At 32.1% G+C, this 21118-nt stretch overlaps 1 protein-coding gene across 7 annotated transcripts in view; it reads right to left on the bottom strand.

The window, feature by feature from the left end:
* Positions 1-21118, bottom strand: part of LOC127725530 (protein mono-ADP-ribosyltransferase PARP14-like) — a 174823-nt gene that overhangs the window by 34674 nt on the left and 119031 nt on the right. For 6 of the 7 annotated variants that reach the window (XM_052232582.1, XM_052232581.1, XM_052232580.1 and 3 more), the window contains 5 exons: positions 19765-20223; positions 6530-6612; positions 5881-6111; positions 4225-4446; positions 2107-2200 (listed from right to left, as the gene is read on the bottom strand). In XM_052232582.1, the coding sequence (XP_052088542.1) occupies positions 2107-2200; positions 4225-4446; positions 5881-6111; positions 6530-6612; positions 19765-20223 (1089 nt within the window). The remainder of the gene's footprint in view (positions 1-2106; positions 2201-4224; positions 4447-5880; positions 6112-6529; positions 6613-19764; positions 20224-21118) is intronic. The other variant, XM_052232583.1, reaches the window with a different exon arrangement.

Genomic DNA, 21118 nt, shown 5'->3' with positions numbered 1-21118 from the left:
AAAAAGCATACATAGAAAGACCAATTCCTATATGTTAACTTTGTCCCTCTCTCTCTCTCACTCTCTCTGTTTTTTTTTGTTTTTTTTTTTTTTGGTGAAAACGATGTGGGTGCACATGCTGTTGTGCCTCCGGGTAGCTACGCCCCAGATGTGATAGTATAGCTTATGTAAATGGTCTTTATCTGATGCTTGTATGTGCTGTATAGTAATATGTAGTGACTTGTTTAAAATATACTGAGTACAATGGTGTATACTGTTGAAATATTAGCTACTTTCAGCATGTTGAGAAAGCTATAGTTTTTATTTCATTTTCTTTTTCAGCAAAGTGTGTTTGGAAATATATTTTTAACATACAAAGTGTTACTTGAGGAACCGAGGACCTTTTTGGGAAATTTGGGATTGAGCTGTTTAATTTGCCGGAATTCAGGAATAGCCATTTATATTGCAGAGAATTCAAGAATTCAGAATTGAATCCTATTGTGATGCCGGATCGGCCATATCATTATCATGAGAATTCAGGGTTAGGCATTTATTTTCTCATTACTTAGGGATGATACCACCACCTACTCCAACCCTCGCCCCTCTTTTACCTATCATTAAGCTAATTTTAAAATTGCTTGTAAATTCTGGAAGCAACTGCATATTAGGATTAATTTTATTCCATTATTATTGCATTGCTGTTCAACAGATTTCAAATACCAGTTTGTATTATTGCAATGGTCAGTGCATCTTTTGCATAAGCCCTTATTATACAGATCCCTCCTTTTTCCATGGGCATTCAAGGTGCTATTTCAGTATTTTGCGAAACATGTGTTGTTCCATAGTTGCAAATTTGGTAAGTGAAAATTTATTTCACATAATACTCTTCAACAACAATTTTTATTATAAGTTATTTTCCAATGGCATTCTGCAGAAAGTAATGACTGAAGGTATGAAAATATGGTGTCTTTTTTCTTAGTGTGAAGGTATAACTTTTTGTAATGACACATGCAAGGCAAGGAAGTTAGAAATGCACTAAAGGCTCAATAGATGAAGAAATATATATATATAAAATTATATGGTCTTCCAAATACCTTTTCGATTCCTAACATCACTGAAGAGACATTAATTGTCGAAATCCGGATATGGTGTACCAATTTTTGCACCTTATGTTTGTGGTATACCATCTTTTCCGCAAGTTTGTTTTTTGTTTGGTATTAAGTTAATAATTAAGATCCATTTTGTTACATCTGGTGATCCTTTTATTTGGCAATCGCCATGGCAGTCAGCAGGGTTTAAGAACATCTGTTGTTCGACCTGCTAGTCAAATGCGTTTTGTTAAAATATACTTTTTCACTTTTTTTGGTCTTTTAGAAAATGTTGTTTGTGCTGTATTAGACCCCTCTACCAAGAAATATGTTTTGTATGCACACGTATAAAAATTGCGGTTTTTATCCAATGCAATCATAGGTTTGAGCGTTGTTGTCAATTTAGACTTGTTTATATATATATATATATATATATATACTTTATAAAGAGTGCCATGAAATACCAGTGGCAACTTTCAATTTATGGAATAGGTTAAGTCAAACATTATAAAAATTCTGAATTTCAGCCAGTTTTGATTGAAATGACCTTCCAAAGACTACTGTTTCTGTCAATGGTAGCATTTATTCCAAAAAGGAAAACCTCATGTGCATCACTCAAAACAACTGGACATTCTGGCATCCAATTGACCTTAGGTTCATTAAACATTCTATGAATAAAAGCAAAAGTAACTTTTTTTTCTGTCAGGTATCTGTGTCTGTTTAAGATCAGATATTTGCCTTAGTTTATTTCTTCATTTTTGTCCTCTATAGAATTTGAAATTAATAGCAGATCTACTGAATTGCATTGTTTATCTATACAAAACTTGTTTGCGCTGAGACATATAATAGAGAAAATTATGGTATGATGACATCCATTTGCCTTTTTTGCTTTTATTGTGACGTTGGATTGCATCCGAGTTGTTGTATAATTTTTTTTTCTTTTCATTAACTTTTATTTGGTTATTTTTTCCATGACCACCTTTTGGAGGGCAAGAACCTTACACATGAAATATTTATTTAAACTGTAAACAATACTGACCTCTCCTGCCCTGATATCCTGTAGGCTGTTGTGTATAATCTCTGTCTTGTCTACCACTACTTCTCTGTCTGTTTTGTTCTTCATCTTCAAATGCCTTCAAGAATCAAGTAAAATATAAACAAATCTACCATGTGTTAGAATTGAAAAGAAGATACCTATTAAATATCAGAAAATTTCCCTAATTTTTTCAAAAAAAATAATTTCAAATTTATACTTTATGAGACCTACTTCTTATGATCCGAGGAACAAAAAATTAAACAAATGAACAGCATACATTTGATAGTCACCATCTTTAATGTCAAAGTTTTAAGAAATACCAGATTAGCTTATGGAGAATCCAACTACAGTAGACTCCGGCAAATCGGATACCCAAAATGTCAGCTTAAAATATCCGATTATCCGATATATTCAATTAGACGATGAATGTATATTCATTGAATATTCTGCAATAATGAGTAGATCTAATCCTGAGATGTTATTAACCCTGACAATTGCTAAATATGTGAAAGGGCTGGAGGATTGATGGAGTGATTTTTATCAGTTACATCACCACGATGTTTTTTAAAAAGATTTCAGCTGATTACATAATGATTAAATTTGTTTGCAGTTTTTAAATCCTATATTTATTAAAATAAATTAAATGTCCTGAAAAATGTGAATTATTATCTACCCTCCATAGTTTGTGTCTTCATTTGTTTTGAAAACAAATTAATATCCATTATTTACATTATCACACAGGTAAACTAATTTGGCTATAAATAGATCAAAGCATGTTTGTGTAGAATCTCCAAACTAAAATCGTATTTGTTATAATTTGATTTCTTTGAATAATCAAATTTAAATTGATGAAAATAATCATGATTGATAAAATATAATTGTATAAAGTTTACATTTTCTGAAGACTATTTATATTTAGGTCATGGTTCTAGAGGCTTCCTCACAAATTTGTAAACAAACCAAAATGGCGGCCATGACATGTGGTTACTTTTGCACATGTGAAAAAAATATTTCTGACAAAAGTCAGATTTCTCTTGTCAAAAGGGATTTATATTTATATTGCAATAAATTATTCAGAAGGAGGTACATTCAGTTTACATTATATTTCTGATTGTGTGAGCATTTGAGTTTTATCAAAATTCTCCAAACAGCATCGTACTGCTCTTGTCAACTGACGAATCTTGTAAATTCAAACCATTTGAAGTAAAAGGGCATCTAATTCACATGATAAAGGAAGACAATGAATAAAGACAACAATTTATTAAGAAATAGTTCCTTTTTATTTAGTAAAAACGAAATCTTCTTGTCTGCAGGATTGTTAATTCGTAACTTCCGGGTTCATGTCCTGTCAGAAAAACATTGAAAATATCCGATTGTGCATGGTTTTGAACAAAATTACCTGAATATTTTTATCCGATTTGCCGATATATTCTTATATCCGATATTCGATTACCCGATGAAATTAACATTAAACATACAGGGAAGGGTTTGGTGTTTTGAAATAATATTACAATAGCCGATATATTCGTTTAGCCGATATCCGATTAGGTGGAGTCTACTGTATTTAAAAGATTAGTTTCTTAAATTAAAAAAAAAACCTGACCAATTAATGAATAACACAGTACTGTAGTTAAAGAGTTGCTGACGTCAATTGGCAATTTGACAGTCACAAATGCAGTTTTACTGGCAACTTGTAGCAGAAACAGTAAAAAGGATATTTGCGACCATCAAATCAAAGTTGACAGTGCCAACTATTTAACTACAATACTTTAGAGCTTGATAAAAAGTATAAATGTAAAATAAAATAAATTCTGCAAAACTTTATGAATAATTTTGGCGCACTCGGAGACATCATGGCTAAATGTGACTTCATACAGAGAACTTACAAGCTGAAGATTACTATGTTCCTTCTATGATTCAAATTTGGAACTTCACCAAAACAGTTTTTTTGAGGTAGGTGTTGTTTTATTTTCGATAATATTGTAGTAATTTGTTGATCCAAGCAATTCAAAATGGCTGGTCACTCCTTAATTATGGCATGTCAACTGTAGATTTGATGGTAACTTTTAGCCAATAAAAAAATTGCTACATAATAATTGCATTAGAATCATTGTTAATTACCTTTACTGTTTGGTGATCTTTATCATATAGTACAAATAACACCTCAGTAACATTAGAACTCGGGTTCTGACTGGCAAATTGTTCTACAGATGAATACATATGTGTGGCTACTAGGTCTCTAGGATATCCAAGTTTGCCTGTACCCATGGCAGGTAATGCTATAGATTTGCAACCATTACCATCTGCTTCTTGTAGACACCTGTCAATAAACTTCTCCAGTACCTTTACAACAAAAACAATATTTCAATTAGCACTACACAAGGTACAAAATGATCTAAAAAAAATTCCAATTGCAAATGACTTAGTCATTAGGCTTATTTAAACACACGTCACAAATTCAAGTGTACATGAAAGGTTGTTTTGGAAATAACTTTCATTAGGTATGATTGAAATCATAATCTTGGCATCATCTAAAACATATTGTTAGCAAAAATTTAAGGGTCTAAACAGAACAGCCCATATAACGTAAAGGTTTTTTTTCAATGTGGAATATTTCACTATAGTTAAATTAAGCTTGTCATTAGCAATTGAAAGGAAGCTTCAAATTTGGCAAATCCTTATACTCAAGAAGCCTAACTCTGAAACCACAAGAAATAAAAATAAGTAAAAGACAATTTTACCTGTAGGTTCCAATTCACAACATTTCTCAATTTCAAAGGATTTTGCCTTCGTTAATACAAAAGTGTTACTGTGGATTCATTTTTATTCGTGGTATACCAATTTTCGTGGGTTTCGTGGGTCACAGCGAACCACGAATTTAAGAATCAACGAAGAATAATCCCGAGAAATGTGTATGGAGTCGGATGTTTATTTCCGGTTATGTTATGCAGCTCTAGTATAGTGTTGACCAGCGATAAACATTGTAACATAACACGTGTTTTTATTGAAAGAAGATACAAGTATTTTGATTAAATCAATAATAAATATATCGAATATCAGTGATAATTTACTTTTTAAAATTGATTAAAAAGGTTCATGGGAAATAACTGCAAGTTGTTAATTACCGTGTCATAGTTTGGTTTACTGGTGATTAAAAATCAATAGGATTAAGTACGGGGATATTGCCCGTAGGTAATATTGTTTATGACAGGAACATTTATTTTCACACCTTTTACTTATATGACTGTTTATTATATCGTGATTAGGGAAATGAGCTTTCAATCATTGAGTTTTGAATGCCTTATAAAATTCCGACAAGAAATTATACATTGTAAAACAAACAAATAATTAGTTGTCTCTGTCCATTATTGTAATAGAAGTTTTCAATGAACACTTAAACCTAGAATGACCGAGAGAGGATTTTGACAATTCAAAACTTTTTCAATTAATTCCTTCTTCTTTGTTTGTTTTATTATTGATGAAACCAAGGAGGTTATATGATCTAAATTAAAAAGAAATCCACGAATTACGTATCTGAATTTTTTTTTTTTTGTAATCAGCGATCCACGAATTTACGTATGCCACGAAACGTCTTTTTTTCTCTATCCACGAAAATTGATACCCACGAAAATAAATGAATCCACAGTATACCATATTCAATTTGCACAACACAAGTTTTTGCAATAACTTCTATCAGGTATAATCTTCCATAAGTCTGGAAAGCCAAATATATATATATGTGAAGTATCTGTGAGCATAAAAATCATAAAAACTTGCTTTAATTGAAGATCCATCCTTCCTCCATTGATCAAGTGAGCCATGACAGACATAGCTACATGGTAAGTTATATCCTGATGTAACAGCTACTTCTCCATAGCCAACACCCTTTGGATAGTTCTGTAAACATTCGTCCTGTAGTGCCTGTCCTCCAACTTTAAGCAATGCAGCAGAAACTGCTCCTTGGTTGAGCTGTAAATCCTTTGAGGTGGTGTTAACAATAGCATCAACCTGAAATACAATAAGCAATATATAATCAAGAATTACTTTAATGATCATATCATAGCTTTTTGAGGTTACAGCAAAACTTTACAATATGAGACAAAGCTGTGAAAAGAGAAACCTGGTCATGGGCATATAGGAAGTACACTTATATTATAAGATGTCAAATATAAAAAAAGATCTTTCCAGAATAAAATGACCAGAAAATATTTTGATAGAATTGAAGTTTTGTATTATTGTGACTGTTTTCAATCTTCCTCCTTTTGTATAGACCTGCGATTCTATATATCATGACACATACACTACTCAACACATGTATCCTTTACAATAACTGGTTATCTTCATCAACTTTCAAAGATCTAGCACTTATTCTTTATTGTTTGGCTATAGCAGAAACTTGTGAATAAATAAAAGTTAAAAATCTTACTCTCATTTTTGATAGCTCTCCTTTGACAACTTTGATTTGTATATTCCCAGCAGAGATAGGGCCAGCCTGTCCTGAGAATCCATCTGAAAAGATAATTTTTTAACTGTAGCCTTAAACTAATTACATTTTTAATAAAATATTAAACAAATAATTGTGCAGTGTTACCTTCAATACAAAATAAGGAATAGTGGTATATATCATTGTCAATGAAACAACTATCCAACAGAGTCCAAATGAAGTGGATTTACACAATTATTGGTCACCTTATAGCCTTCAACAATGAGCAAAACCCATACCATATAGTCAGCTTTGAAAAGATCTGACATGACAAAATATATGACAATTCAAACAAGAAAAATAACAACAGCTTGATTTGTAACAAAACAATAAATGAAAAACAAATATGATAGACAGCAACCAAGGACAACCCCTTAATTACAGACTACTTAACTTGGGACAGGCACATACAGAATGTGGCTGGGTTAAACAATTTTGTGAGAGCTCAACCCTCCCCCATATATAAACCTTGGACATTTGCACAACAAACTGTAATAAACTGCTTCGCCGAGCGCAGCTGGATACGACCGCAGAGTTCCAACCCTGAACAGTTGGGGCAAAAATGGACACAATATTCAAGCTTGATACAGGTCTGAACTTGGATTGTAATTAAATATTTGACACATTATAGGTTTCTGACACAGAATAAATGTAGTCAAAGAACTTGAAATTGGTTGTATGATTTGAATTTATATTCAATTGAAGATTTCTTGCTGTTGTGCAATACACTATGCTGTTGCGCAATACCTAGTAAATCTGTTTTCAGACTATATACAAAGAATTAGCAAAATAAATTGTGACCCCCAATTTTGTTCTTTGGAAAATTGACAATTTCTAAAATCTTGAGGAAAAAAAAATTGAACCCCCCAAAAATATTTTTTTCCTCCCTCCAATTTTGAAGAAATTTTCTTTTTACAAAATGTGGTACAAATTAAGAGACATCCATACACTTAAACACAAGTTATTGTCTGAAAACTAGAAAAATGCTAGTTTTATACCCTTTTTGGCCCCTAATTCCTGAACTGTTTGGGCAGTTACCCCCAAAATGAATCCCAAACCTTCTACTTGTGGTATTGAACCTTTTGGTACAATTTCAGAGTAATCAAAATACTTATACACAAGTTATTGTCCTGAAACTAGAAAAATGCTTGTTTTGGCCCCTTTTTGGCCCCTATTTCCTAAACAGTTGGGACCATCACCCCCAAAAACAATCTCAACCTTCTTTTTGTGGTATTGAACCTTTTGGTTATATTTCATAGAGATCCATAAACTTAAACTAAAGCAGAGACATATATACACAGAGATTGGCAACTCCGTGAAATCCCGTTAAAAAACGCAGCCCGGAATGAGATTCTCGTCGATAATTATTCTACAACATGTAGACAAGTCAGGGATGAATAACCTCGATAGCTAATCAAGAAAAGTAATAGGAAAACTTATTTCAGATCAAATAAATTCTTTTTCTAAAAAACTACTTGAAATAGTTGTATTTTTTTTTAATGTATTTGATTGAGAAAATATTTTTTTCTTTTTTTCGGCATTTCTTTTAATTTAAAAAGTAAAATCTGGTAATGATCATATTACAAGAAACATTTCTTTGCTAAAGTTTGCTTCTAAATTACAGTGAAATTATGTGTGTCCGATTTTCCGGTCATTATTTCCTTAGAGTTGTGACTGTGGATTCACAGGTGTGCGATTACGCAATTTATTGCCCTCCGATCACCTGAATTTTGCCGGAGGTGAAGTTCTAAGTGGATTATTACTTGGTAATTGTTTTTACAACTAAACAAATTCTGACATTATTTTAACCATGACCAGAACTTTATTTTAACAGAAACACTGGGCTATACTATGAATAGGGTAAACGGACAGAAAGTCACAGTACAAAAAGTCACAGGACATAAAGTCACAAATTGGAGAGGACAAAAAGTCACAAATAATTTATTGACAATTGTTTGAATATATAAGAGAAAGATCTTCAAATAATATCTTTTTTTTACAATTATTCATTTTTTAAGTTCAGGAAATTGTTCATAAGCCTTGATAAATGAAAAATTATTAAATTTTAATCATGCAAATAATATATTTCTTGGCACCATGAAGCCATTTAAGTGCCAAACCACTTTGACATTTTGTTATCATAACAATTATTTGATCATCATTGATATTTATTGAATAAATTTTAATTACAAAGTTGCTTCATATATTATAGTTCAATAAAAAATCAAAAAAATATTTTTAAAATTAGTGTTTTCTTGTTCAGAGAAAAATAATCTCAAAACTGAATTGTGACTTTTCGTCCGTGACTTTTTGTCCGTGACTTTTTGTCCTGTGACTAACTGTCCTACATTCTACTATAGTATTCAATCAGGAACAAAATTAGTCATTTAACATGTCAAAAAAAGAAATCAGAAAGCAACTTTTTTATATAAAAAAAATAATGTAGCCAGTAGAATTTTGTCTCGTGGAAAAAGGATTTAAATGATTAATTTTTGATTGACCTACAATTACAGTAATTGTGGAACCTTTGCATGAATTTCCTAAATGAACGTACATTATGTAGTGTTGTCAAAATCACTATTTTTGCTGTCATGAAATATTGAATATGAATCTGTCATTATTTGTAGTTTTTTATAGACTTAATATCACAGACCCCGATTAAAAACGTGTATCATAAGTACAGTAAAATGCTCTGCTGAACTGTAGAATTTTAATGTTCTGTTTCATAGACCACAGAAGTACTGCAACATCCTTATCTTTACTCTTTCCTATCGGGTAGTGAAACTCAGTTTGAAATTAGAAAGATTTAAAATTGAAGACAAGTTTTATCTGATCTTTTGTGGGTTTATGTTTCGGTGCAGTGCTATGTGGGCTGTTATTTTCTTTTCATTTGTCATTTTTTTATCTGTGTTACATGACCTTGTACTTTTTGTATTGCCCCTTGACATCTCCTGCTTCTGTTTAAACCTTTACCACTAATATCTCATCTGGTTTAAATAAAATAGTGTCTCATTCCCGGAATTTGTTATACAGGAATTCATTTTAATATCAGTTTTTTTATAAGCATATAAACTGCTTGGTCTCTTCACACAATTTATGTTTAGGACGGAATGCATCAATAGGTACATACATGTACCAGGTCACCAATATATAAGCACACGTTATGTGCTTTTGACCTCCACAAGAATTCTTAAACATTCATAGATGTGCAAAGAATATTTTTGTCGTTGGGTTGTTGTCTCATTGACATATACCTCACATTTCTGAATAGTCATAGCAGCTGTGCCTTTTCAATTTATTGCAGAAAATATTTGCATTAACATTTTTCAAAATAGGCGAGGTGAAACAGTGATCACAGAATGAGGACATGTAAAACTGAAACAACACAACACAACAGATAAATATAAACAAGCACCATTGCTAAAGGACTGAAACAAACATAGATGATGACTAATATGAGTGACTAGTAGTGTACAAGTAGAGTGAACATTTCTTGCTTCTTATTCTACACATTTTGTCATTTCATGTAAACAATTAAATATGTTATTTTCCGAGGAGAGGAAGGAATTTGTGAAACGAAATATTTTGCCTTTAGTACTGTCAAGTTATATATTCACAGCAGTGTTGTTGAATAAATGAACATTTTCCCTTTTTTTACATTATGCTACCTTTATGCTACAAAGGTAGCATTTCTATTCTCATGATATACAAAGATATTGTAGAGTGGCCTTCCAATGATAGTCATACATGTAAATCATTGTCTCATTGGCAATCATACTACATCATCATATTGTTATACATGTATGTAAAAATTGTGTACATGTATACTTTGTAAACGTAAAGAAGACAAATGAAGTTGAACACAAGATATTTATTTGCATTTTTATCCAAATAGTCTCTGCACAACTGCCACTTCTGTTTCAAATTCAATAGATTGAATGTGGAGTCTTGTATTTATTCTTAGTTCAATGATGTCACCATCACTTGCACAAAAATCGCATACACATGTACATCAAGTTTGGCATATGAACTATGATATTTGAACTACAATAATGTGGTGTTTTCACAGTCAGGATAAGCACATGTCATTTTCTCTCTTACAAAACCATTTTTAGTATCACATTGATAGTAGTACATGTAATCGGTCCACTACATGACTGTGCAGTAACATTTGAAAAAAAGTCATCACTAATAGTTGTTCCTGTCTGCCAGGGAATCTTTTTTTCAATCAGAAAGGCTAGGGAGTCCTACATTCAGCACATGTATGATATTACATCTCTTGTATGCTGCACTGTTAGGTTAATTTGATCAACATCTTTGTTCTTTTATAACATGCAGGATCCTGTTAAAAAAAAATGCTGTCAGATACTGAATGTAAATATACATGTATATAAACTTGTAAATGTCATCAAAGTGGTGGAAATAATGAAAAAAACAATTTATATACACAAAACCGGTATGTCTTGGGAAAGTAATTCCTGTGATCAATGGTGATGGGTACATTTTTTCTTTAAAGATGGACAATTTTATAAACTGTAGCCATGGACAGGTGCCTGTCTTTATATTGAAGAGAATGAAAATGGCCGACAGCTTGAATGGTCATTTTTAATTGTAAATTGCATCAAAGCTGGTGAAAATATGGAAAAAACAACTGTTATACACAAATCCAGTATGTCATAAGAAAGTAATTCATGTGCTGGGAATAATTATTCTCTAAAGATGGAAAAGTTTATTGACTGTAGACATGGACAGGGGCCTGTCTTTATATTGAAGAGAATGAAAACGGCCGACAGCTTGAATGGTCATTTTTAATTGTAAATTGCATCAAAGCTGGTGAAAATATGGAAAAAACAACTTTTATACACAAATCCAGTATGTCATAAGAAAGTAATTCATGTGCTGGGAATAATTATTCTCTAAAGATGGAAAAGTTTATTGACTGTAGACATGGACAGGGGCCTGTCTTTATATTGAAGAGAATGAAAATGGCCGACAGCTTGAATGGTCATTTTTAATTGTAAATTGCATCAAAGCTGGTGAAAATATGGAAAAAACAACTTTTATACACAAATCCAGTATATCATAAGAAAGTAATTCATGTGCTGGGAATAATTATTCTCTAAAGATGGAAAAGTTTATTGACTGTAGACATGGACAGGGGCCTGTCTTTATATTGAAGAGAATGAAAATGGCCGACAGCTTGAATGGTCATTTTTAATTGTAAATTGCATCAAAGCTGGTGAAAATATGGAAAAAACAACTGTTATACACAAATCCAGTATGTCATAAGAAAGTAATTCATGTGCTGGGAATAATTATTCTCTAAAGATGGAAAAGTTTATTGACTGTAGACATGGACAGGGGCCTGTCTTTATATTTTAAAAATTGAACGTGGCCGACAGCGAGAATACTGAATTTTAATTGTAAATTGCATCAAAGTGGGTGATTTAATGAAAAATTCAACATATTTACACAAAACCAGTATGTCTTGGGGAAAGTGATTCATCTCATAAATGGTTTTATTCCTTTTCGAATGAAAAGGTTTTAATAAAAAAATACGTCCGTGTAAAAAAATTTCATAACGTCCATGTCGGCCAAGCTTTCCCCTTATTATTGACCACAATAAAACGTTAATCGTCACAATATTTTAACTAACAATTACTACAAACTGAATAAAACAAGGTAAATAATTTACGAAATTGAAATATATACTTACATTATGCTGTTTTGAAAAGCTTGATGCAAAATAAAAATCGAAGCGGTGGTGAACTTGTCATGATCAGATGCAAAATGGCGATCTCGTTAAAGTCTCGTGTGATGCATGTTTTTAATTGGATTTCGCTGACCACTGTTACAGTTGCCAATCTCTGTGTATATATGTCTCTGACTAAAGTTATTGTCTGGAATCCAAATGTATGATTTGAATTTATATTCAATTGAAGATTTCTTGCTGTTGTGCAATACACTGTGCTGTTGTGCAATACTTAGTAAATCTGTTTTCAGACTATATACAAAGACTTAGCAAAATAAATTGTGACCCCCAATTTTGTTCTTTGGAAAATTGACAATTTCTAAAATCTTGAGGAAAAAAAAATTGAACCCCCCAAAAATATTTTTTTCCTCCCTCCAATTTTGAAGAAATTTTCTTTTTACAAAATGTGGTACAAATTAAGAGACATCCATACACTTAAACACAAGTTATTGTCTGAAAACTAGAAAATGCTAGTTTTATACCCTTTTTGGCCCCTAATTCCTGAACTGTTTGGGCAGTTACCCCCAAAATGAATCCCAAACCTTCTACTTGTGGTATTGAACCTTTTGGTACAATTTCAGAGTAATCAAAATACTTATACACAAGTTATTGTCCTGAAACTAGAAAAATGCTTGTTTTGGCCCCTTTTTGGCCCCTATTTCCTAAACAGTTGGGACCATCACCCCCAAAAACAATCTCAACCTTCTTTTTGTGGTATTGAACCTTTTGGTTATATTTCATAGAGATCCATAAACTTAAACTAAAGCAGAGACATATATACACAGAGATTGGCAACTCCGTGAAATCCCGTTAAAAAACGCAGCCCGGAATGAGATTCTCGTCGATAATTATTCTACAACATGTAGACAAGTCAGGGATGAATAACCTCGATAGCTAATCAAGAAAAGTAATAGGAAAACTTATTTCAGATCAAATAAATTCTTTTTCTAAAAAACTACTTGAAATAGTTGTATTTTTTTTTAATGTATTTGATTGAGAAAATATTTTTTTCTTTTTTTCGGCATTTCTTTTAATTTAAAAAGTAAAATCTGGTAATGATCATATTACAAGAAACATTTCTTTGCTAAAGTTTGCTTCTAAATTACAGTGAAATTATGTGTGTCCGATTTTCCGGTCATTATTTCCTTAGAGTTGTGACTGTGGATTCACAGGTGTGCGATTACGCAATTTATTGCCCTCCGATCACCTGAATTTTGCCGGAGGTGAAGTTCTAAGTGGATTATTACTTGGTAATTGTTTTTACAACTAAACAAATTCTGACATTATTTTAACCATGACCAGAACTTTATTTTAACAGAAACACTGGGCTATACTATGAATAGGGTAAACGGACAGAAAGTCACAGTACAAAAAGTCACAGGACATAAAGTCACAAATTGGAGAGGACAAAAAGTCACAAATAATTTATTGACAATTGTTTGAATATATAAGAGAAAGATCTTCAAATAATATCTTTTTTTTACAATTATTCATTTTTTAAGTTCAGGAAATTGTTCATAAGCCTTGATAAATGAAAAATTATTAAATTTTAATCATGCAAATAATATATTTCTTGGCACCATGAAGCCATTTAAGTGCCAAACCACTTTGACATTTTGTTATCATAACAATTATTTGATCATCATTGATATTTATTGAATAAATTTTAATTACAAAGTTGCTTCATATATTATAGTTCAATAAAAAATCAAAAAAATATTTTTAAAATTAGTGTTTTCTTGTTCAGAGAAAAATAATCTCAAAACTGAATTGTGACTTTTCGTCCGTGACTTTTTGTCCGTGACTTTTTGTCCTGTGACTAACTGTCCTACATTCTACTATAGTATTCAATCAGGAACAAAATTAGTCATTTAACATGTCAAAAAAAGAAATCAGAAAGCAACTTTTTTATATAAAAAAAATAATGTAGCCAGTAGAATTTTGTCTCGTGGAAAAAGGATTTAAATGATTAATTTTTGATTGACCTACAATTACAGTATTTGTGGAACCTTTGCATGAATTTCCTAAATGAACGTACATTATGTAGTGTTGTCAAAATCACTATTTTTGCTGTCATGAAATATTGAATATGAATCTGTCATTATTTGTAGTTTTTTATAGACTTAATATCACAGACCCCGATTAAAAACGTGTATCATAAGTACAGTAAAATGCTCTGCTGAACTGTAGAATTTTAATGTTCTGTTTCATAGACCACAGAAGTACTGCAACATCCTTATCTTTACTCTTTCCTATCGGGTAGTGAAACTCAGTTTGAAATTAGAAAGATTTAAAATTGAAGACAAGTTTTATCTGATCTTTTGTGGGTTTATGTTTCGGTGCAGTGCTATGTGGGCTGTTATTTTCTTTTCATTTGTCATTTTTTTATCTGTGTTACATGACCTTGTACTTTTTGTATTGCCCCTTGACATCTCCTGCTTCTGTTTAAACCTTTACCACTAATATCTCATCTGGTTTAAATAAAATAGTGTCTCATTCCCGGAATTTGTTATACAGGAATTCATTTTAATATCAGTTTTTTTATAAGCATATAAACTGCTTGGTCTCTTCACACAATTTATGTTTAGGACGGAATGCATCAATAGGTACATACATGTACCAGGTCACCAATATATAAGCACACGTTATGTGCTTTTGACCTCCACAAGAATTCTTAAACATTCATAGATGTGCAAAGAATATTTTTGTCGTTGGGTTGTTGTCTCATTGACATATACCTCACATTTCTGAATAGTCATAGCAGCTGTGCCTTTTCAATTTATTGCAGAAAATATTTGCATTAACATTTTTCAAAATAGGCGAGGTGAAACAGTGATCACAGAATGAGGACATGTAAAACTGAAACAACACAACACAACAGATAAATATAAACAAGCACCATTGCTAAAGGACTGAAACAAACATAGATGATGACTAATATGAGTGACTAGTAGTGTACAAGTAGAGTGAACATTTCTTGCTTCTTATTCTACACATTTTGTCATTTCATGTAAACAATTAAATATGTTATTTTCCGAGGAGAGGAAGGAATTTGTGAAACGAAATATTTTGCCTTTAGTACTGTCAAGTTATATATTCACAGCAGTGTTGTTGAATAAATGAACATTTTCCCTTTTTTTACATTATGCTACCTTTATGCTACAAAGGTAGCATTTCTATTCTCATGATATACAAAGATATTGTAGAGTGGCCTTCCAATGATAGTCATACATGTAAATCATTGTCTCATTGGCAATCATACTACATCATCATATTGTTATACATGTATGTAAAAATTGTGTACATGTATACTTTGTAAACGTAAAGAAGACAAATGAAGTTGAACACAAGATATTTATTTGCATTTTTATCCAAATAGTCTCTGCACAACTGCCACTTCTGTTTCAAATTCAATAGATTGAATGTGGAGTCTTGTATTTATTCTTAGTTCAATGATGTCACCATCACTTGCACAAAAATCGCATACACATGTACATCAAGTTTGGCATATGAACTATGATATTTGAACTACAATAATGTGGTGTTTTCACAGTCAGGATAAGCACATGTCATTTTCTCTCTTACAAAACCATTTTTAGTATCACATTGATAGTAGTACATGTAATCGGTCCACTACATGACTGTGCAGTAACATTTGAAAAAAAGTCATCACTAATAGTTGTTCCTGTCTGCCAGGGAATCTTTTTTTCAATCAGAAAGGCTAGGGAGTCCTACATTCAGCACATGTATGATATTACATCTCTTGTATGCTGCACTGTTAGGTTAATTTGATCAACATCTTTGTTCTTTTATAACATGCAGGATCCTGTTAAAAAAAAATGCTGTCAGATACTGAATGTAAATATACATGTATATAAACTTGTAAATGTCATCAAAGTGGTGGAAATAATGAAAAAAACAATTTATATACACAAAACCGGTATGTCTTGGGAAAGTAATTCCTGTGATCAATGGTGATGGGTACATTTTTTCTTTAAAGATGGACAATTTTATAAACTGTAGCCATGGACAGGTGCCTGTCTTTATATTGAAGAGAATGAAAATGGCCGACAGCTTGAATGGTCATTTTTAATTGTAAATTGCATCAAAGCTGGTGAAAATATGGAAAAAACAACTGTTATACACAAATCCAGTATGTCATAAGAAAGTAATTCATGTGCTGGGAATAATTATTCTCTAAAGATGGAAAAGTTTATTGACTGTAGACATGGACAGGGGCCTGTCTTTATATTGAAGAGAATGAAAACGGCCGACAGCTTGAATGGTCATTTTTAATTGTAAATTGCATCAAAGCTGGTGAAAATATGGAAAAAACAACTTTTATACACAAATCCAGTATGTCATAAGAAAGTAATTCATGTGCTGGGAATAATTATTCTCTAAAGATGGAAAAGTTTATTGACTGTAGACATGGACAGGGGCCTGTCTTTATATTGAAGAGAATGAAAATGGCCGACAGCTTGAATGGTCATTTTTAATTGTAAATTGCATCAAAGCTGGTGAAAATATGGAAAAAACAACTTTTATACACAAATCCAGTATATCATAAGAAAGTAATTCATGTGCTGGGAATAATTATTCTCTAAAGATGGAAAAGTTTATTGACTGTAGACATGGACAGGGGCCTGTCTTTATATTGAAGAGAATGAAAATGGCCGACAGCTTGAATGGTCATTTTTAATTGTAAATTGCATCAAAGCTGGTGAAAATATGGAAAAAACAACTGTTATACACAAATCCAGTATGTCATAAGAAAGTAATTCATGTGCTGGGAATAATTATTCTCTAAAGATGGAAAAGTTTATTGACTGTAGACATGGACAGGGGCCTGTCTTTATATTTTAAAAATTGAACGTGGCCGACAGCGAGAATACTGAATTTTAATTGTAAATTGCATCAAAGTGGGTGATTTAATGAAAAATTCAACATATTTACACAAAACCAGTATGTCTTGGGGAAAGTGATTCATCTCATAAATGGTTTTATTCCTTTTCGAATGAAAAGGTTTTAATAAAAAAATACGTCCGTGTAAAAAAATTTCATAACGTCCATGTCGGCCAAGCTTTCCCCTTATTATTGACCACAATAAAACGTTAATCGTCACAATATTTTAACTAACAATTACTACAAACTGAATAAAACAAGGTAAATAATTTACGAAATTGAAATATATACTTACATTATGCTGTTTTGAAAAGCTTGATGCAAAATAAAAATCGAAGCGGTGGTGAACTTGTCATGATCAGATGCAAAATGGCGATCTCGTTAAAGTCTCGTGTGATGCATGTTTTTAATTGGATTTCGCTGACCACTGTTACAGTTGCCAATCTCTGTGTATATATGTCTCTGACTAAAGTTATTGTCTGGAATCCAAATGTATGATTTGAATTTATATTCAATTGAAGATTTCTTGCTGTTGTGCAATACACTGTGCTGTTGTGCAATACTTAGTAAATCTGTTTTCAGACTATATACAAAGACTTAGCAAAATAAATTGTGACCCCCAATTATTTTCTTTAAAAAAAAAGTGAGTTTCTTTCCTTATACATAATTTAAAAGCAGTGTAAGGGAGGTAATCAAAACGTTGTGTTTGGATTACCTGAGTCCTCCCTTACACTGCTTTTAAATTGTCTTAATTGTCCATTAACCAGGAAACCCATGTTTTCCCCCTTTTTTGCCCCTAATTCCTAAACAGTGTGAGCCATATCCCCCCCAAAGCAAATCCTAACCATCCCTTTGTGGTATGGAAACTTGTGGTATAATTTCAGAGAGATCCATACACCGTTCCACAAGTTATTGTCTGGAAACTAGAAAAATGCTTATTTAGGCCCCTTTTTGGCCCCTAATTCCTAAACTGTTAGGACCATAACCCCCATAATCAATCCCAACCTTCTTTTTGTGGTTATAAACCTTGTGTTTAAATTTCATAGATTTCTATTTAATTATACTAAAGTTATTGTCTAAAAACCAACTGTCTTCGGCCGACAACGACGACATGATACCAATATACAACCACAAAATTTGTTTGCGGTCGTATAAAAATCAGTTGGAAATGGCTTGACTATTTAGATTAGAACAAAGAACAATAAATGGGGAATGTGTCCATGGGACACAAATGATACCCCCTGCTTGCATATAACGTTATAAAGGGATATAACTCAAGAACTGTAAAAGTGACACTACCAAAATGTGTACTTAATCTGAGTTTTGTGGTAATAAGCATTGTGCAAAGGTTTCATAACATTTGGTTGCAGCAAACTAAAGTTAGAGAACAGAAACAAATTTTTCAGGAATTTTTCCATTTGTAAAGGGGCATAACTCTAGAACAGTAAAAGTGACGCCACCAAAATTCAAACTTGATCTGTGTTTTGTGGTAATAAGCATTGTGTATAAGTTTCATAACATTTGGTTGAGGCAAAGAAAAGATAGCAAATGGAAACAAAAAATTCAGCAATTTTTCCATTTGTAAAGGGGCATAACTCTAGAACGGTAAAAGTGATGCCACCAAAATTAAATCTTGACCTGTGTTTTGTGGTAATAAGCATAGTGTATAAGTTTCATAACATTTGGTTGAGGCAAACTAAAGTTAGAGAATGGAAACCAAAAATTCAGCAATTTTTCCATTTGTAAAGGGGCATAACTCTAGAATGGTAGAAGTGACGCCACCAAAATTGAAACTTGATCGGTGTTTTGTGGTTATAAGCATTGTGTATAAGTTTCATAGTTGAGCCAAACTAAAGTTAGAGAACGGAAACCAATTATGTGACTTACGTACGTTCGTACGTACGTACAGACAGACAAGGGTAAAACTTAATGCCCCCTCCGCCACGGCGGGGGCATAAAAAATCAACTGACAGTGTTCCAAGCCAATCTGATGAGTATGGCCATTTCAAACTGAGTATTGCTTGTTCTTATGTTGTGCTATTACACTATTGTCCCAGGTTAGGTTGATGGTTGAGCACTACCAGACACATTCTTCATGTGCCTGTCCCTAGTCAGGAGTCTAAAATTCAGTGATTGTCCTTGGTTAATATTTGTCATATATTTTTTCCTAATTGTCTTGTTATAAATCAGTCTGTTAGTTTTGTAGTCTGAATTGTCTCACATTTTGTCATGTCAGGGCCTATTAAAGCTGACTACATGGTATGAAAAACATTTTCAAAAGTGTACACCTAAACATTCAATAATGGATATTTGACCAATGGTATAACATTATTTGGTGTACAAGCAATTAAACTTCCCACAATCCTTTAGATTCTAAAACAGTGATTTGTCATACAACTTCAAAGTCACAAAATTTTCATCCAACAAACAAAAATGTTATTTTCACAAGATGACATTTTGTTCCTTTGAAGAAGATTAACTAAGAGTCCTCTTTTATTTTTAAAACATTACATAAAATTACCTGAATAACGACCACCAGATGGTATTTTTCCTCCTCCATCTGTTCTCTTTCCAAAAACTTTGTCCCCAGCCTTCACAAACAGGTCTACAGAATTCTCATTGACATCACAAAGGTAAACTCTCTGAACTGTGCTTCCCCTATTACTACTGAAATAATCATTAACTGTCTGGGCAATCACCCTGGTTGCCTGGTTTGCCGGGTAACCAAAGATTCCTGTACAAAGAGCTGGGATTGCAACACTGGTATGCTGATTTTGTTCTGTTTCAACTAATGTTGATTCAACACATTGATGCAGTCGTTCTTCCTCTCTATTAGAACCTCCCTGCCATACTGGTCCTACAGCATGGACAATCATTTGACATTTTAATGTTCCAGGTCCAGAACTGAAACATTTTCCCTCAGATAACTGCCCATAATTACTTGTATACTGGTCACATTCATCTTGTATCCCTTTTCCACCTATACAAGTACAGAAATGTTTCAATTAAATGCATCACTTCAAAAACAAGGAGAATTTACAATGATAAAGGAGTTGTTGTGGTTAAGGCCCATTTCCACCCAACTATCAGGACTATAAAAGTAAATTATTTCAAGCGTTTTAAGTTGATACATTATCATATAAGACTGTGAAACAGAAAATTTTTTTTCTAGCTTTTCTTACAATTCACCTGAGATCATGGAAATATGCTTAGAATGCAGGATTTTGCCCCTAACAAGACTAGCTGGTTTTGCTTATCTTTTCCAGAAGTAACATTTTAGTAAGGAAAGAACATTTTTTCATTTTATTTTGCCTGAGCATAATATCTTTTTAAAAACTTAATCCTTAAATTTCTAATTCTCAATTTAGACTAGAACAAGAGGCTGTCAGAGTGACAGCAAACCGGATTAATCCGATTTTCCTGTATGAAAATGATATTTGCAAATCTGGACCCCCAAACAGGATCAAGTAAAACAATATATATATAGCATTCAGAAAATTAATTTATACAGAATAACAAACAAACCTACCACAAAATTCTTCAAACAATTTACCAAAGAAAAGAATTTTTTTTTCCAAAATATCATTTATCATTAATACAATGTCTTTTAAAAATCTATAAAACTTATCTGTAATTATCTTCAAAATGTCTAATAATGAACAGTAAATTTCAAACTATATTTATACTGTCCTACAGAACTTCATATCAACAACACTTAGGAAACACAAAATTTTCAAATAAATCTGTCACTCCAATTATAATTTTGTGATTGATAATTACCACATGCTTTGTTATCTTAAAAACACTTAGTGTAATCAAACTTTATATATATAATAAATAGTTCCCAATATTTTTTCTTTCATTTGTCACAAACT

This window comes from Mytilus californianus, unplaced genomic scaffold (assembly GCF_021869535.1).
Source record: "Mytilus californianus isolate M0D057914Y unplaced genomic scaffold, xbMytCali1.0.p SCAF_15, whole genome shotgun sequence".
Lineage (NCBI taxonomy): Eukaryota > Metazoa > Mollusca > Bivalvia > Mytilida > Mytilidae > Mytilus > Mytilus californianus.
The sequence above is the reverse complement of the archived record's forward strand: the minus strand, read 5'-3'. Positions and strand labels throughout refer to the sequence as shown.